At 36.5% G+C, this 19,458-nt stretch overlaps 1 protein-coding gene across 22 annotated transcripts in view; it reads left to right on the top strand.

The window, feature by feature from the left end:
• The window catches only part of SCMH1 (Scm polycomb group protein homolog 1), a 348,969-nt gene that overhangs the window by 304,927 nt on the left and 24,584 nt on the right, over positions 1–19,458 (top strand). For 21 of the 22 annotated variants that reach the window (XM_079113208.1, XM_079113218.1, XM_079113217.1 and 18 more), the window contains 2 exons: positions 5,599–5,831; positions 9,383–9,509. The exons of the other annotated variant lie outside the window; for it this stretch is intronic. In XM_079113208.1, coding sequence (XP_078969334.1) covers positions 5,599–5,831; positions 9,383–9,509 — 360 coding nt within the window. The remainder of the gene's footprint in view (positions 1–5,598; positions 5,832–9,382; positions 9,510–19,458) is intronic. 22 annotated transcript variants of the gene reach the window in all.

Here is a 19,458-nt window from a genome sequence, read left to right as displayed (position 1 = left end):
CCCTTTACCTTATTTTGCTCAAGCTAACGTATGGAATAGGTGGAGAGTTGAATTTAATGAGGGTTATGTTTTTTTCCTAGCCAAATCCAGAAAAAAGAGGACAAGAAGTGATTATAATTATGGACCAGCAGTTCTCAAACCTTTTGATCTCAAGGGACTTTTATATCTCTAATGACCTCAAAGAGCTTTCATGAATGTGGGTTTTCTCTCTCTCTCTTTCCATATCAGCATAGTAAAAATTAAAACTTATGCTGCTTTTTTTTCCCCTTTGCACTTCTGGGAATCAAACCCAGGACCCCTTGCATGCTAAGCAAGTGCTCTACCACTGAGCCCCATCCCCACCACGAACTAAGCTCTTTTAAAAATGAGAATGTACAAGCACATATTCCATGGGAACAACCCAAATGTCAATTATCAGATGAACAGATACAAAATTCTATATATGTACACAGTGGAATTCAGCCTTTAAAAAGGACAGGGAGAAAGAGAAAAATAAATCCTGCCATTTGTAGCAACATGGATAAACCGAGAGGACATTTTGCTAAGTGAAATAAGCCACTCACAAAAGGACAAATACTACATGATTCCACTTACATGAAGTATCAAAAAGAGTTAAATACATAGAAGCACAAAATGGAATAATGGGTGCCAGAGACTTGGGAGGAGTTATTAAATGGCTATTAAATTTCAGTTACTTAGGTGAATAAATTTTAGAGATCTGCTGTACAACATGGTTACTATAATTAAAAATATGTATTGTGCGCTTAATATTTTGTTAGGAGGTTAGATCTCATGTTGTGTTCTTTATACACACACACACACACACACACATACACACACAGAGAGAAAAGAGAGACTATGACATAAGGAAAGTTTTTTTTTTTTTTTTTTTTTTTTTTTTGCAGTACTGGGGATCGAACTCAGGGCCTTATACTTGCAAGGCAAGCACTCTACCAGTTGCAAGGCAAGCATCTCCCCAGCCCAAGGAAAGTTTTAGAGATAGTAAATGTTTATTGCTTTGATTGTGGATTATGAATATATGCATATATCCACATTCATATGTATACATTAAACACATGCATGTTTATATACAAAGAGTATATACAGAAAGCTGCTTTTGTAAAAATAATAATAATAATAAATGTATTTCAAGTAAATAGAAGAATATACTAGCATATATTCCATTAGCTATTAGAGTGATGACACCACACATGTAACCTCTGGAAAATTCCACCACAATAGAATGTATGTGAAAGGACAAATACTGTTTAATGTCATTATGAATATATGCAGACCCTCAAAGGGTTTTTAAGGACCACCAGGGGTCCCCATACCACACTCCGAGAACTGCTAACTGTAACATTTTAAAAATCTGTGTGTGTGTACACATGCCAGTACTAGAAATTGAACCAAGGACCTCACTATCTATAAAGTAATATTTGATGCCACGTGTAGCCTACTGAGTGTGATGTTGAGTTCAGAAGGGATCCCTGGGGGCACCATATGCATTATCTAATAAATCTGAAGATGTATATACCTTATGATTCAACAATTCCAGTTTTAGGTATGAACTTGTAAGAAATTCTTACACATGTAACCAGCATATGTATAAAATTATGCTCATAGTAATATTATTTGTAATAACTGAAAACTTGAAGTAAACCAGATGTTTACTGTCAATAAAGTAGATTTAGGCTGTGGTACAGCTCAGTGGTACAGTACATGCTTAGCATGAGTGAGGTCCTTGGTTCAATTACAGTTACACCTTAACAGTGTATTACTTTAGTCTTCTGAATCTGGAATAGTTCTGTCTTTTTTTTCCTCTCATGATATTGACAAGGCAGTTATTATTTTTAATGTGCCTCGTTTTTGGTTTGTGTGATTCATGATTGCTGACTGTGGGCAGAGAGAACACATATGTGATTTGGTACCCTCAGTGCATCACATCAGGAGACACATGTCAGTGTGTCCCATTTTGATGTCAACTTTGATCACTGGGCGGAGGTGCTACAAAAGTAGATCACTTTTCTCACTGACTTCTGGGACTTCACACTCTTCTCATGTTCTGCATTCATGGGTCATTCTTTAATGTCCTTTGCTATAGATCCTCTTCTACTTTCCAACTTCTAAATATTGGAGTGTCTCAGAAACAAATTTTTTCTTCCCTCTTGACTCTGTATTCATACCAACAAGATCTCATCTAGTTTCATGACTTTACAAACTGATGATGCTCAAATTTTTATCTCTAATCCTAGCCTCTCTGTTAAATTCCAGACTCATATATTAACTTGCCCAATTAATATCTCTGTATTTTGATATCTAATAGGATATCACAAGAAGCATATTTAAAAACTAAATTCTAAGTTTCCTATCCCAGTGAATGGTATCTTTATTCTCCCATATTCCAGTAATATTAGATCATCTGTGGCTGCTATCTTTCATTAAGTGATTTTTTAAATTTTGATTCTTGCTAAGTCACTAAAGCTGGCTTTGAACTTGCAATCCTCCTGCCTCAGCCTCCTGAGTTGCTGGGATTATAGCCATGTGCCACCACACTAAATATGATTTTTTTACATTTGTTCTAATTAGTTATACCTGACAATATAATGCCTTTTGACACATCATACATAAATGAAGTATAGCTAAATATGATCCTAATAGAATCTCTTCAGTATAATTTTGTTTTCTGTTTGCTTATTTTCTCTTCACTGACATCCCATTATGTCGGCTTTTCTTTCAAAGTGTGTTCTGAATCCAACTACTTCTCATCCTTTTCAATAATGTTATTATATTCTAAGATTCCAGTTCACCATTATCTTTTGTCTTTTTTGTTTGTTTCTTTTATATTGATACATTTCATTTCCAGCACCCAGAAGACTCACTTGTTCTTTTAGTCAAAACCTTCCCTACTCAACCCCCTTAAAAGGTATCTACTATTCTAACACTCTAGATTAGTTTTTCTGTTTTCAAACTTCATATAAAGTGAGTCATATATCCTGGTTTCTTTTGCCTAACATTTTTTTGCAATGAAATTCATCAATGTTGCTGCATATAACAATCATTCTTTTTTATTTTTGTATAGCATTCCCCCATACAAGTATACACATTTTAAAAATTCATTCTTCTGTTGGGCAATTAGATTGTTTCCATTTTTGCCTCTCTATAAAGATGCTCTGGTACATATTCTAGTGCATATAATTTGGTGGTCATACTCATTTCTCTTGGACATATATCTAGGTATAGAATTGTTAGGTCATAGGATATACACTGAGCAATTTTTCAAAGTTATTTAGGTTCATACCAATAAAGTTGAATTTTAGTGACTTCACATCTTCACCATTGTTAGCTATTGTTAGTCCTTTTAATCTTGGCGGTTTGAGTAGAGGTATGATAGTGATAATTTTAATTTGCATTTCCCTGATAATAATACTCAGCCACTTTTCATATATTTATTTGCCATCTTTGTGAAGTACCTTTTGAGATCCATTTTTAAAATTAGGTTGTCAATCTTCCTACTACTCATTTTCACATGTGCTAGATATTAATTTTCTGACACATATTTTTCTCTACTCTGAATTTTCTTTTTCATTTTTTAGTGTTGTCTTTTGATGAATGGAATTTTTTTTCTTTTTTCTATTTTTCCTTTTTTTTTTTTGTTAGTTTGTTTTTGTTTTTGTTTTTGCTTTGTTTCGTTTTGTTTTTTGGTGATAGTGCTGAGGATGATCAAACCCAGGGTCTGGTGCATGATAGGCAAGTGCTCTACCACTGAACCCCAATCCAGAAATGTTCTTTTAATAATGTTATATATAATTCTTTCCCTTTATAATTAATGCTTTCATACCCTATTTAATAAGTCTTTGCCTAACCCAGGTTTTGATGATTTTCCCTTGTTGTTCTTCTAGATGTTTTAGTTTTCATGTTTGTTTGTTTTGTTTTGTTTTTTTGTTTTGTTTTGTTTTTGTTTTTTGTCTAGTGTGACATAGGGTCCAGTATCACCATTTTCCATATGGGTAAGACTTACTACAGTTGTCATGGATTTCTATGTAAATTTCACTGTACTTGAAGAACATATTCTGCATCTTCTACCCATCTGCTATAATCAACTGGTCTCCTTAATTCTACTCTTGTCCCCTTCACAGAATAGTCAAAACAGTTCTTTGAAGTGTGTCTTGTCACTATCCTGTTCAGTGGCTTCCCTTTTTACCTAGAATAAGTTCAATTCATTTTTCATACTCTGCAGAGTCCTACTCAGTCTTCCTGCTTCTCCTTCTCTAATCTAATCTCCCTCTACTCTCCCTTTTGCACACTCAGTTCCAGCTATACTGACTCCTACCCATTCCTCCAACACACTAACATAGTCCCATTTTAGAATCTTTGCATTTGTTACTCTTTCTACTTGGAAGGTTCTTCCTTCAGATCTTTGTAGACTTGTGTCTTTGCCACATTTGGGAACTCTGTGTAAATATCATCTCCTTGAAGAGGACTTCCCATCCACCCCAGTTTCCTTACCCTTATACTTTTCTGTGTCTAACATTACCTGTGAATTCGTTTGTCAACTTTCTGTCTCTCCCTCTAGGAGACAAGCTTCATGAGAGTGGAAACTGCTTCTTCCCTGTTCTATCCCCAAGGTTTAGAACAGTGCATAACCTATAGTAAGTGCTCAATAACTATTTGTGGAACAAATTAGGTATTCTTTATTTCAAAAAAAAATTCTCAATTTAAGGAGAAGAGTAAAATTAAGAAGCACTCTAACACAGATGTCTACAGAATCTTTTAGAAGTTGTGAAGGGCTCTGCCTGAATAGGGCATGGTCAGAGAAAGTCTCAGAATGGAGGCAGCCCTGGGTTGAGGGTTGAAAATTTAGTATTGATGTGTGCTTAACCAAGAATAATAGAGAGCTTAATGTGTAGGGCTATTGGAACATGAAGATGGTGACAGGAAATGACATCAAACATAACTGGGGCATGGCAGGGGCAAAGGCACAAAAAGCCTTTGAAAATCAGAATGAAGAATTTAAACTTCTCCTCAAAGGCATTAGGGAACAAATGATTTTAAGGTAAGGACACATGCTATCAGATTTATATTTCCATGTGTTTCACTACTCCTTATTACAATTATCAGATTAAAACTTCAATTTGATTGATGTGGACTTGGTCATCAGTGCTCAGTTTCAAAACAGAAGTCCTTATCCCATCTCACTGCATTACCTGGGGAAGCCATCATTTTCTCTTCTGAGCCTTGTATCTTCATTCTCAACAAGAAAAGATTGTGTGTTCCTGAGAGCCATTCTAACCCAGAGCCTATGGTTCTGATCATGTGCCTCAACTTGGACTTAGGTCATAATGCTTCTCTAAGATACCTGGGGAGACATTTTTAATATTTTTGCTGCATCTACTAGAAATAATTAAAAACCTTCAATTCTAGCCAATTGAAATTCAGCTTTCTTCTGAAATTTTCCAAACATTTAGGTCAAATAACAGGAAACTAGCTCCCTGGGGCAAAAACTACCTGAGCAAAAGTGCAAATTCTTTTTTCCTTCTGTCTGGGATGGGAATGCAGGCAAAGGAGGGCGTGATAGAATGAGTCTTTTTCTTGCAGTTGTGATTCCAAAGAATCCCTTCCCTGCGTCTGATGTGAACACTGAGAAGCCCAGCATCCACAGCAGCACCAAAACTGTCTTGGAGCATCAACCAGGGCAGAGGGGGCGTAAACCAGGAAAGAAGCGGGGTCGAACACCCAAGACCCTTATTTCCCATCCCATCTCTACCCCATCCAAGTCAGCTGAATCTTTGAAATTCCCAAAGAAGAGGGGTCCCAAACCTGGCAGTAAGGTAGGTAAAAATGTGGGATTCCCAGAAAGGGATAAGGGGCTATAAAGGGGTAATTCATTCATACCCATTTAAGAAAGCAGCATATCTGTTCCTGTTCCCCACCTAATATATGATTTTAAGAGGAATATCCTAAACTGCCATCCCCACTTAGCTTATTACCTGGGAGTTGATACTATTAGAGATGGAGTAGTGGGGAAAGGAGACAAATTTTTGCTTTGATGAAAATTACTCACATTCTAGGGGGATTCTAGTCTAATGTCTCCATAGGAGGAAGGCTCTATTCCTTGTTAACTTTCCCAGTGTGGATGCCCAGCATGTGAACAGAAAGAGCAAATTATTCTGTAATTATATTTCTTTTGCTATCACTCCCCCTTCTTAAAAAAAATTTTTTTGAATACCTACTTAGTGTCAGGTTCTGTACTAGACACCATTACCTCACATTATATAATCTTCACAAAACTCTGGGAGATAATGTTAATCTTATTTTATTATTAAGTAAATTGAGATATATATATGTCAAGTGATTTTCCTAGGTCCTATAGCTAGTAAATAGCAGAGACTGCATTGATTGTTCCCCCAATCTTCAAATTTCAATGTCACTGCTGCCCTACCATGTATTTAATCTCTACATTTCCTAAGGGTCCTCTAGTGTCGGAAAAGGATACTAAGTCAGGATCCTGTGAGTACTGTTATTGGAAGTACTTAGACATGCCGGTTCTTAATGGATATCTTCCTCAGGGAAAGCATCGATGTGAAGAGGAGACTCCTCAGCAGCTTCTCTAGGGCCCCTCTACCATCCCCTCCTCCTTACTTCCTATCAGTGTATTTCTCAGACTCTCCTTCCTGAACAAGAATACCCGAGTTCCAATGCGGAAATGATGGCCAATTCCCACTGGGAAGTCCATTTCTGTCTCATGTTCTTCCCAAGGGTTGGTTAGTTTATTTGTTTTGTTTGTTTAGTAGTTTAGTACTCCAACTAACTTCAGTCCTTATAGAATATAAGCTCCTCAAGGTCCTCAATAACCTAATCTTTTTCTTTTCTTTTTCTCCTACAGTGCCTTGTATCTCGGTTTCTGGGGAGATGTTTAATATGTGCCGAATGGATGGATAGGTGGATGGATGGATGGATTGATGATGGATGCATGGATGGATGGATGGATGGATGGACAATTTAAAATAATGATGTTACCTGTCTCAGTTGTCTCTTACTTATTGGCTTTAAATTCTCAATGTCATCTCCTAACCTTCCTATATAACATGTAATGATATTTCTGACCTATTACCACTAACTGCTAACCCAGGTCCTGATTCATTTTTATCTCTGTTACACTTCTCTCTTTCTCATGTTGTAGAGGAAAAGCTGAAGGTCCTAAGGATGCCAAGGTCAGAGAGGTCATAGTTTTGATGATGTGAACATATCTTGAAGATAGTCAAAGAGGGAGAAAACTATCTGAGGGACTCCAAAGACTGAACCAATAAGCAGAAATTTAAACAGAAGGTCTTTGTCTCAACATAAAATGAATAGTTGATTCTATCCCAAATGGAAATAGTGAACTCCTGCCACTAGAGGTATTTTGCTAGGGACTAAGTGACTTTATGGGAGGAATGTTTTCATGGAGAGAGATAAGAAGTATTGGATGGATGGTTGGGTAAATGATCTTTAAGATCCTTCAGAACCTAACTATTATGCTATGATTGTCTCTGCTCTTGCTCCCTCAGAAACTCTTGAACATAGTAGCCAAAGTCCTCTCTCTTTCCATCCTTCTTGAAAGCAATCATTCTCATCACATTTGTATTTTAAGTCCTGGCTATGACTCCCTTATCCTCCTTCCTTTTCTTTTACCTACTTCTTTAAGAGTATACACCACCCATTTCACCTATGAGCCTTACATTCCTTTTTGAAGCAAAAAGGGAGGTTTTAAAGCCTGTCAGACTTAGGTTCAGATGTCACCTCCATTTGTGGCTACCTCTGTGACTCTGGGAAGTCTTCTTATGTAAGGCTCTGGGCCCCAGTTTTCTCACCTACACAATAGAGATGATATAATGTGTGAATAGATAAAATACATGGAAATGCACCTATCTCAAGTAGTGATCATCTTTCTGCTTGCTTCTATAATATCCAGGCACCTAACTTGCTCCTTCAGGGACCCTATAAAATTCAACTACCAACTCATTTAATTTGAACTAGTATTTTCCTTCATTCCTGATTCATTAGTTATTTGGATTTTCACTTTTAATGATATTGGAAAATATAAGCAGATGTCCATTTTTATTAAGGGTTTGCATGATGGCTTTTCCAGGCAAGGCCACTGTATGCATGCCTACTGCCATCAGCATACTCTCTTCAGACAGTGTACTGTTAGTGGGCAGACAGGTTTATAAAATTCACAGCAGTAGAACCTAAACGGAGCATTTAGTAAAAGGAGATTTCTGGATCTTGGTAATGTTCGTATTTACTTTACATTCAGGAAGTCTTTTAGAAAACTATTTCTTAGAATCTCCTGACATCTTTATCCCCCAAAGATTTCCCTGAACAGAATAGAGAAGATAATATATTTCTCTCAAATCCTCTTTATAACTCTCCCTTTATTGGTGCTCTGTTCTGTGGAATCTGACATAATTTCCTGTGTGCACATATGAATACTCATTAATGAATCTCAACATGTGCATCCATAAGACTGGGATCCTAATTAAGATAAGATATATTCCATGCTTGTATAAATATACCAAAATAGAGTCTACTGTCATATTTAACTAAAAAGAACAAATAGACATTTTTTAATTTTTTTTAAAAAGTAAAAAAACACATTTGCTTTATGGCAAGTACCATGCTAGGAATGATATTCAAAATCAGACCCTCAAGCAGCTCCAGTATGTAAACATAACGACAATGACAATGTCATTTATGTCAATGTCAGTCTATTGACAAATGTAACAATACATAAAAGACCTAGTAGTTAGAGGGAAACTAGGAAAACTTCCTTGATAAACAGAAATGTAAAGGTAAATAAAAGAATGAAGACCATTTCACGAAGAAGGGGCAGCTAAATATTGGAGGTGTGGAACAGGTACAACTTCAGGGTTTTTAGAGAAGTAGTATAATTAGGAATTGCTAGAGTAGGATGTGCAAGGACAGGTAGGACAGCAAAGGAGTTTGTAGAATTAGAAGTGGCATTTCCATTTTTAAAAAGAGAAAGTACCAAGTAATGTCAGTGTAGACTTAAACCATAGCATGCCTTTTTTCTTTTCTCTGTAACTGCCCAATTTATAAAGCATCTGGAATTTCATATGATAGTATTGAATCTAGTATAAAAGTGCATTAAAATCCAGCTCTGCAGAACACCAAAATCTTGTATATAGATTCAGAAAATGTTTATTAAGCATTTATTATATGTACAGCTTTGGGCTAGATGCTGAGTGGAAAACAAAGAAATGCAGTTCCAGCTACAAGTATATTTTTGTATTGTGGGTAAACTAAGTGCCTGGAGTAGAAAAAGAGAAGACAAGTTACCTATCATGGGTAGCAAACTTTTCCCCATCCATTTTGACAGAGGAAACCTCGGACTTTGCTGAGCCCACCACCCACCTCACCAACAACCAGCACCCCTGAACCGGATACCAGCACTGTTCCCCAAGATGCTGCTACCATCCCCAGCTCAGCCATGCAGGCCCCCACAGGTAAGAACAGAGGACGGAACTAGCTGTAACAAGCATTTGGCCCCAGAGTCTGCACTTCCCCTTATCTTGCACCAATAGCTAGCCCCCTCTCTGTTTGTAAACCTAGGTAGAATATTTTTTTTAAGTGTTTTATCTTTGGCATTTGAAATGGCCTCAGAGAAACTTCATATTCTCAGAATTATCAAAGAACCTTAGGTGAGTGTTCTACAAACTCAAGGTTGGAGAACTGGGGCCCATTGGGGGGATGATGGAAAGCACTGAGAGCTCCCTGGCCTAGTTTAGAATAATACTAACCTGCCCACCTGGGAGCTTCTACTTTTTAGTGATCCCTTCCATCTTCCAGACTCCTTGTAGCATTCTAGTAATACTGCTTCCACTCAAATTTATATGAAATTCTTTGATTGTTTTTAAACAGTTATTAATGGTGGTCAGCCATAGTATAATGAGAGTGAACTTGATTTTGGAGGCCAGCCAATGCATGCTTAATTCAAAGCAAAATCTAATGGCTGAATATGATGGGCAATCAACCTGGGTTATATATATCTGTTCCCAATTCATAAATTAGGAGTTATACATATTTGCTCCCATTTTATAAACTATCTATGGAGGGAACTCTAAAAAACTATATCTTTAAAATAGATACACAGTTTCCCAAAGAGCTGACTGTAAACAATAGAGCTCATTTTTATGTGCAAATAAAGAGAGGTGGTGTGTATGTGTGTGTTTGTAACCTTGCTCAACAAACACTTCATCTTCTTTAGAGATATTTAAGCAATTAAAAGATCCCCATGGAAGCCATGGAATTTAGAGTGGTCTTTCTCTTAGAAAGAGTTGAGTTGCCCAAATCCTGTAAAAGAAAGGCCAATCACAGTTTCCTCTCCAAATAACCTATAGAAGATGACAGAGCCTGCCAATAACATGTGTGTCCACCTCTGGTCAATACCTTATCATGTGATTTCTCTAAATGTCATCTTCTAGATCCAGCCAGTTAACTGAGTTTTCTTAGTTTAAAACTGTCATTAGATTAATGAATAGTGTAGCCTTTGCCCCTAAACTCCATGGATGAGGAAGTAAGGACAAATAAGAACTCTGGTAAAAATATTGATTACATTTTCCAACTTCCTGACATGCCTCTTAGATACCTGTATACCGTACTTGGTTTAGCCATACTTGGTTTACCTACCTCATTTTAGATACCACTAAGTGTCAAGGTGCCACAGCAGGAGCTTCTTTATGCATACCATTTCTTGCATTCACTGGGTTGGCATCCCTCCCTTGGCCTGAATCTCAAGGCCCAGGGAAATTTACACATTTAAATTTCTTTCATGAGAATTTACCATGTGTCTCTTTGTTTTGTTCATGTCAGGCTATAGCAGCCATTACTGATTACTGTGTCATAATCTCTCGATTAGCCCTTGGCTCACTCTGTGTGATGGATATCACTTCCCTGTCTCAGCCTCAGTTCACACATCTGTGCATAGGATTAGTCCAGGCTATCTTCACTGTCCCTTAATGGTAATATAAAAGCTATCATAGATTTAATGCTATGTACCATAGTGTATCCTTTATTACCTACCTTTCATTTTTCTTAACTGTTTAACACTTTTGAAAATTTTTTTTATTTTTATCAATGTTATATATACTTGTAGTTTAGAGGAAGGAAAGATCTAAAAAAAAAACAAAACAGACACCTGACTCAGCCTCCTGTCAATTACTTCTTCCCAGAGGCAATCACTTTGAATTGAACTGATTCTTTTAGTTATTACCATATATCTAAATAGCATGTTTATATTGCTAAATTTTTTTAGCTTTAGGCAATTTTTTACTGACAACCCACTTTAGAAGATAAGGACTTAACTCTTAATTTCCTTGCCCCTTATTCAGTACCCTCACATACTTCCCTAACCCAATTCTATGATATTATAAATCTGATTAGATCAAAATTAAGGGTTTTTTTTTTTTAATTATTTATAACTAGTTAAATGCTTTTCTTAGTTGAGCCATGTAGTTCACTCTGATTACCTTTTCCTATGTTGCATGTTTGGTTTTCAGGGAAAATGTTATTGATTTTTTTATATGTTTATTTTTGTGTATTTATTATTAGTTGAACCTTAAATCCTTTTCCTATTGTATATATACATCTCTCTGCTCAAGCACAGCATGTGTTCTATCCATGTCAAACACTAGAAGAAATCTTTCCTGGGCCTTCTCAGGTCCTTTAGATTCTCTTCACCTCTCTCATCAGTTAGATTTCCAGTTCATTCTTCCCCATGTCTTTTCCCTCACGTAAATCCTTCTTAGATTACCACCCTTAGCTTTCTATGAAGCTTTGTTGTCTCTGCAGCCTCTTTCCCCGCACCCTCCACCCCAGGATTCTGAGATTTCACCTTAGAGGCATTTTCATCTGTCATCCTACACACTCATTTGGTGAACTTTCCTTAAATTCTTTCATCAATGATTTTCTCCTCCTCCTTTTTCTTTGTGTACATCTTCTAGCATACCTGCTGTGCAGATGTTGGACCTCTTAAACTAGTACTCTAATTCTCACATCCCTCTTTATTCTTACCCCTATTCTTTGTATTTTTGTTCACCGTTCTACAAGTTTTCCTCAACTCTATCTTCTAAGCTTTGTACTGAGTTTCTCATTTCTGCCATCTTAATTTTTAAATTATAATTATTTACTACTCTAGTGAAATTTTCCAAAATGTGTTTAGTGGAAATAACAGTCCTGCAAAATGCCCTGCATTGTAGGATTTTACATACATTTAAGGAATTTAGTCATATCCATTTAAGAAATGCTTTTACTCCTTCACATTCAGAAATTTGTATGTGCTGTCAAGAGTTCTTTTTTGTTCTCTGAATTTTTTAATAGACTTTATTTTTTAGGGCAGTTTTAAGTTCACAGCGAAATTGAATGGAAGGTACAGAAATTTCCTGTGTGCTTCCCTGACCCCACACGTGCAGAGCCTCCTTCATGGTCAGCAACCCCCACTGGAATGCTTCATTTGTTACAGATGATTCACTTAAGTGACACATTATTATCACCCAAAGTCCATGGTTCACCTTAGGGTTCTCTCTTGATGTTTTACATTCTAGACATTTCTCGAAATGTATGATTTACATGTATCAACTATTTATATTATCATACAAAAGAGTTTCACTGCCCTAAAAATTCTTTCTGTTCTTCCTGCTCATCCATTCCTCTTCCCTAATTCCTGACAACCAATGATCTCTTTTCTGTCTCCACAGTTTTGCCTCTTCTAAAGTATCATTTAGTTGGAATTATACCATATATAGCCTTTTCAGATTTACTTTTTTGTTTAGTAATGTGTATTTAAATTTCTTTCATGTCTTTTCATGAACTTGATTGCTCTTTTTTTTTTTATCATTGAATAACATTCCATTGTCTGAATGTACCACAGTTTATATAGCCATTCAACTACTGAAGGACATCTTGGTTGCTTTTAAATTTTGGCAATTATGAGTATAGCCGCTATAAATATCCATGTGCAGGTTGTGTGTGTGTGTGTGTGTGTGTGTGTGTGTGTGTGTTTGTACATATAAACTTTCAACTCTTTTGAGTAAATGCCAAGGACAGCAATTGCTAAATTAGTAAGAATGTGTTTAGTTTTGTAAGAAGCTTCCAAACTGTCTTCCATTGTAGCAGTAAATTTCACCTTTCCTCCAACAGTAAAGTTCCTATTACTCACCATTCTCATCAGCATTTGATACTGTTTATGTTCTGGACTTTGGCCATTCTAATAAGTGTGTAGTAAAATCTCACTGTTGTTTTAATTTGAATTTTCCTAATGACATGATGTTGAATTATCTACCATCTGTATATCTTCTTTGGTGAGGTATCTGTTAATTCTATTAATGTCTTCAGTTCACTTTGCAATTATTTTAACAATTCTTAATTTGTTTTTGGATTTTGAGAGTTCTTTGTATATTTTAGATAATTATTCATCAAATGTCTTTGAAAAATGTTTTCTTCCAGGCTGGAAGACATTTCCTTCTTATTCTTCTTTGTTTTTTTTTTGTTTGTTTGTTTGTTTGTTTTGTTTTTTGTTTTTTGTTTTTGTAATTGTAGATGGACAGAATGCCTCTATTTTATTTGTTCATTTTTATGTGGTGCTAAGGACCTAACCCAGTGCCTCACACATGCTAGGCAAGCATTCTGCCACTGAGCTACAGCCCCAGCCCCTCTTCTTTCAAATACCTTTTTTAGTTGTCATCTAACAGTATAAAATACATTTAGTCCATTCCCAGAGGTCCCCATAGTCTCAACAGTTATGAGATTTCTCAAAGTTCAAATCCAAAGTCTTCTCTGAGGCTTGAGGTCATCTTGCATTATGAGCTCCTATAAAATTAAAAGCAGTTTACAAGTATCCAATATATAATGGTACAGAGCAAACATTTCCATTCAGAAGAATAGGGACATAGAAAGAAGGGATGGGACCAAAGCAAGATTGAAATCCAGTTGGCCAAATAAGTCCTGTAGCTCTACGTCCAGCATCTGGAGCATATGGCATGGTGATATTCTGTTCAAAGGGCTTGTGTAGCTCTGCCCCTGTGGTCTTGTTGGTTCCTACAGCTTTCCTAGAACAATATCCCACATTACTGGCATTTATTAATTGCAGGCATCTCCACTACAGCTTCAGCATCCTCCTCACATTTCCATACTTAGTCCTCTCAGGAGCTACCCACCAGAAGAACTCCAACCCTGCTGCACTTTGCCTGGCCTCACAGGCCTTCCTTTGAAATCTTGGTTGAAGCCTCCATGACCCCCTAACTCCAGAATCCTGCATTTCTGCAAAACCAGCACCACATGGTTGACACCAAGGTCTGCCACTATCTCAAGCACTAACCAAGCCTCTAGGGACCCTGGCTGCAGCAATCTCTGAGTGCCTAGATGGCTAAGCATGTCGAAAAAACTTCCTCTCTCTCCTTTTTTTTTTTTTTTTTGGTGGTGCTAGGGATTGAACCCAGGGCCTTGTGCATGCTAGGCAAGCACTCTACCAACTGAGCTACATCCCCAACCCTGAAAAAACTTCCTAACACCCCTTGTACAAGAAGGGTGCCCCACTGGTCTTTTTTCATGAGAATTTTTGAGTCTAAGATGGATATGATCTTGCCAATTCCTGAGATGCCCTCAAGTCATCTCTTTTACTGTCTCTAGGCCAAGTCTTTAGCATTTCTTTAGTGGCAGTAATTTCTTTAACAACTGCAACTTCCTTAGCCCCAGTTTTATTCCCACCTTTCAAGTCCAAGTTTTTCAAATCTTTCTGCTCTGCTTTCTTCTGATTACCACAATAAATTAGGCTAAAAGCCACCAGCAATATCCATGCCACTACCTGAATGCTATGCTGCCTATAAATTTCTTCCACCAGATTAAGAAATCCATTGCTTTTAAAATTAGCGTCATAGAAGGTCTCAGGACACTGACCTGATGCAGACAACTTCTTAGCCAGAACCTAACACAAATGACCTCTATTAAATTCCAATAGAGTTCTCCTCCTCTGAACCTTCTTGAGCCCTGTCTTCACTGTCCATGGTCCTATTGGCATTTTGGTCTTCTGAGCTCCCACCAGAATTGGTCATTAACCTTCACTTACAACAATCTAAAGCATATCCAGCTTGCACCGCTAAACCTCTCAAAATGTCTCCCACAAATTGCAAGAAGCTCCAAAAACTTTTGAACCTCATGGTCAGGTTACTCACAGCAATGACCCCACTTCTCAGTACCAATTTCTGTCTTAGTCAGCTTTTTCACTGCTGTGACTTAAAGACCTGACCAGAACAACTGCAGAGGATGAAAAGCTTCTTTGGGGGCTCATAGTTTCAGAGATCTCAATCCATTGACAGCAGGCACCATTCCTTAGGGCTCAAGGTGAGGCTAAACATCATGACAGAGGAATGTGCCATGTGAGGGCAGCAGCTCACATGATAATCAGAGAGCAGAAAGAGAGAGAGAGAGAGAGAAATCTCCACTTGCCAAACACAAATATATACCCCAAAGCCACACCCTCCACTGCCCCACCTCCTCTAACCACACCCCACCTACTTTCAGTTACCACTCAATCACATTAGGTGATTAATTCACTGATCGGGTTAAGGCTCTCATAACCCAATCATATCTTCTCTGAGCCTTCTTGCATTGTCTCACACATGAACTTTTGGAAGTCACATCATATCCAAACCATAACAACTACCTTTTCTTCATTGTATTGCCTTTGCTCCTTTGTCAAAGATAAGTCAATTATATCTGTGCATGTGTTTATTTCTGGGCTCTTTATTCCGTTTCATTGATCTTTTTGTTGTATTTTTGCCAATATCATATCATCTTGGTAATGGTAGCTTTGTAGAAAGTGTTGCGGTCAGGCAGTGTCAGTCCACCAACTTTATTCTTCTCCTTCAGTACTGTATTGGTTATTATGAGTCTTTCATCTCTCCATGTACAGCTTAGATTTAGTTTGTTAACATCCACAAAATAACTTTCTGGGATTTTGATTTGGGATTGTGTTGAATCTCTAAATGAAGTTCCCTGTCCATGAACAAGAAATAACTCTCCATTTATTTAGTTCTTTGACTTCTTTTATCAGTTTTGTAGTTTTCCTCATATTAATCTTATATATATTTTATTAGGTTTATACCTAAGTATTTTGCTCTTCCTCTTCTCCTTCCTTTCCTTCTCTTCCTTCTGCTCCTCCTCCTCATTCTCTTCTTCCTCCTCTTGCTTCTGATGCCATCTGTAAATGGTATTGTATTTTTTGACTGTTGATTGACTGATTATGGTACTGAGTATTGAACCCAGGAGTTCTTTACCACTAAGTGACATTACCAGACCTTTTTTTTTTTAATTTTTTGAGATAGGGTCCTACCAATTTGCTGAGGCTGTCCTTGAACTTGTGTCCTCCTGCCTCAGCTTCCTGAGTCCCTGAGATTATAGGCATTATATGTGGCTAGCTTAGTATTATGTTTTTAATTTCAAATTCTATTTTTTGGTTACTTGTTTAAAGGAGAGTGATTAATCCTTTATATATTGATCTTATATTCTGTGAATTTGTTATAATTGTTTATTAGTTCCAGAAGGTATTTGGCAGTTCTTTCAGATTCTCTTCACAAACAATCATATCACCAGCAAAGAGGTATTTTTTTCCATCCCAATATGTATACCTTTTATTTATTTTTCTTGTCTTCCTGCATTAGCTAGGACTTCCAGTGTAGTATGGAAAAGGAGTGGTGAGAGGGTACATCCTTGCCTTGTTCCTTAGTGGAAAAGCTTCTAGTTTCTTACCATTAAATATGATGTTAATTCTATGGCATTTTTATATATGTTATTTATCAAGGGGAAGAAGTCCCCTTTATTCCCAGTTATTTGGGAATTTTTTATTATGGGTATTATTATTGTGGGTACTGGATATTGTCAAAAGCTTGATCATTTATATGGTCATGTGATTTTTCTTATTTAGTTTAATGATATAATAGATTACATTGACTTTTGAAGGATGAGTCAACCTTGCATACTTGGGATAAATCCTTGGTCATGATGTATAATTCTTTTTATGCAATATTGGATTAGATTTGCTAATATTTTGTTGAGGATTTTCACTCCATGTTCATAAGAGGTACTGGTCTGTAATTTTGTTATATCATCTGATTTTGGTATTAAAGTAACACTGACCTCACAGAATGAGTTAGAAAGTATTCCCTCTGCTTCCAACTTCTAAAAGAAATTGTGGTTAATTGGTATAATTTTTTCCTTAGATGTTTGGTAGAATTCATCAGTAAACCTAACTGGGCCTGGTATTTTCTGTTTGGGGATATTGTTAATCATTGATTCAGATATATGCTTGTTTATTTAATAAATATATGCTTGTTTAGATTGTATTTTTCTCCTTCATCCTTCTTTCTCTTTTTTTTTTTTTTTTTTTTTTTTTCCTTTAAGAGATAGGGTCTCAATATATTACTCCGGCTAGCCCTGAACTCCTGGGCTCAAGCTAAGACTATAGGCACATGTTATTTGCACCCAGCTTTATAGTTTCATTTTGTATTGAGTTTTGCCTTCTAAGGAATTGATCCATTTCATTTAGATTATCAAATTTTTGAGCATAGAATTTTGTTCATAGTATTCTTTTATTATTTTTTTTAATGATTATGTGATCCGTAGTGATGTCTCTCTACACCACCCTGATCACTTCTAATATTAGTAATTTGTGTCATCTCTCTTTTTTTTCTTACCCTGTCTAGGGTCTTATCAATTTTATCTATCTTTTCAAAGAAGCAACTTTTGGGTTCACTCATTTTTTTCCACTGATTTCCTATTTCAGTTTCACTGATTCCTGCTCTAAAATTTATTATTTTCTATCATCTTCTGCCTACTTTGAATTTAATTTACTCTTCTGTTTCAAGTTTCCTAGGGTGGAAGCTTTATTACTGATTTTTAGATCTTTTTTTTTCTCTAAATATGTGTTCATTACTATACATTTCCCTCTAAGCACTGCTTCTACTTTAGCTCACAAATATTGATGTTATATTCTCATTTTCATTTAATTCAAATAATTTTTTAGTTTCTCATATTTCTTTGACCCTTTTGTTTATAACTATGTTGTTTAATCCTCATGTATTTGGGGATTTTTCCACCCATCTTCTGTTACTGCTTTCTAATTTAATTCCATTATGGCCTGAGAGAGGACATTGTATGATTTCTAGTCTTTTACATTTTTCTAGGTATGTTTTATGGCCCAAAACGTGATCTGTCCTGATAAAGTTCCAAATGAGGAGAATTTGTATTCTGCTTTTGTTGGATGAAGTAGTTGATTGATGCTACTATTGAGTTCAGTTATGTGCTTACTGATTTGCTGCCTGCTGGATGTGTCCACTTCTGATAGAGGGGTGTTGAAGTCTCCAACTGTAATAGTGGATTTATCTGTTTCTCCTTGAAGTCCTATCAGGTTTTGCCTCACATATTTTGACATTCTGTTGTTGGATGCATACACATCAAGGATCAATACTTCTTATAGAATTAATCTGTTTATCATTATGTCATGCCCCTCTTTCCCTGATAATTTTTCTTCCTCTGAAATCTATTCTGTCTGAAATGAATATAGCTACTCCTACTTTATTTTGAATAGTGTTATATGGTATTATCTTTCTCCACTCATTTATTTTTAATTTATGTGTGTATACTTAAAGTGCTTTTCTTATAGACAAATAATGTGTAGGTCTTTTTTATCCAGTGTGAGAATCTCTCTTTTAATTGGTATATTTAGCCCATTGATATTTAAAGTGATCATTGATATAATTGGATTAATACCTACCACATGTGTTTCTGTTGTCTATGTTGACCTTCTTTTTGTTACAGAGCCCAGATTCAAGAGGAGAGGAATGGACCCCCCTCTCAGTGGGAGTAGGATCAAAGAATTATGGATCATACTTTAAACAATATCATTTAACTCTTTGAGCATAAATTACCTACACTTTTCCTACTTGAAAAATTCATTCTTTTCCTCACAAGATTTCTCATCAAAAGCCTCATCCCTTTACAGTATCAGGCTCAAGGTCCAGGAGCTCATCATCTAAATCAGGTGTAGGTGCACACAAGGCCTCTTGAGTGAAGTTTCTCGGTGCACCTCCTTGAGTGCAGTTTCTCTCCATTGAATACCTGTGAACTAAAGAAACAGGTCATCTGCTATTAATCACATACCCAACATACAGTGGGGGAAGCAAGCATAAGATAACTTTTCCTCATTCTAAAGAGATAGAAAACAAAGGCACGTAGCAGTTACTGATCTGTAGAAATTCTGAAATACAGCTGGGCACATGTAACCACCCCCTAATCAGGTCCAGTATTACCTCTTAGAAGTTGTTTTCCCTTGCTCTTTGTTTTGTCCTCTGAATAATCCTTCCATTGCCATGAGCAAAGCCTTCTTGCCTATAAAAGGCTAGG

Source organism: Sciurus vulgaris (assembly GCF_902686455.1).
Source record: "Sciurus vulgaris genome assembly, chromosome: 1".
NCBI lineage: Eukaryota > Metazoa > Chordata > Mammalia > Rodentia > Sciuridae > Sciurus > Sciurus vulgaris.
This window is presented reverse-complemented; position numbering and strand designations above follow the sequence as displayed.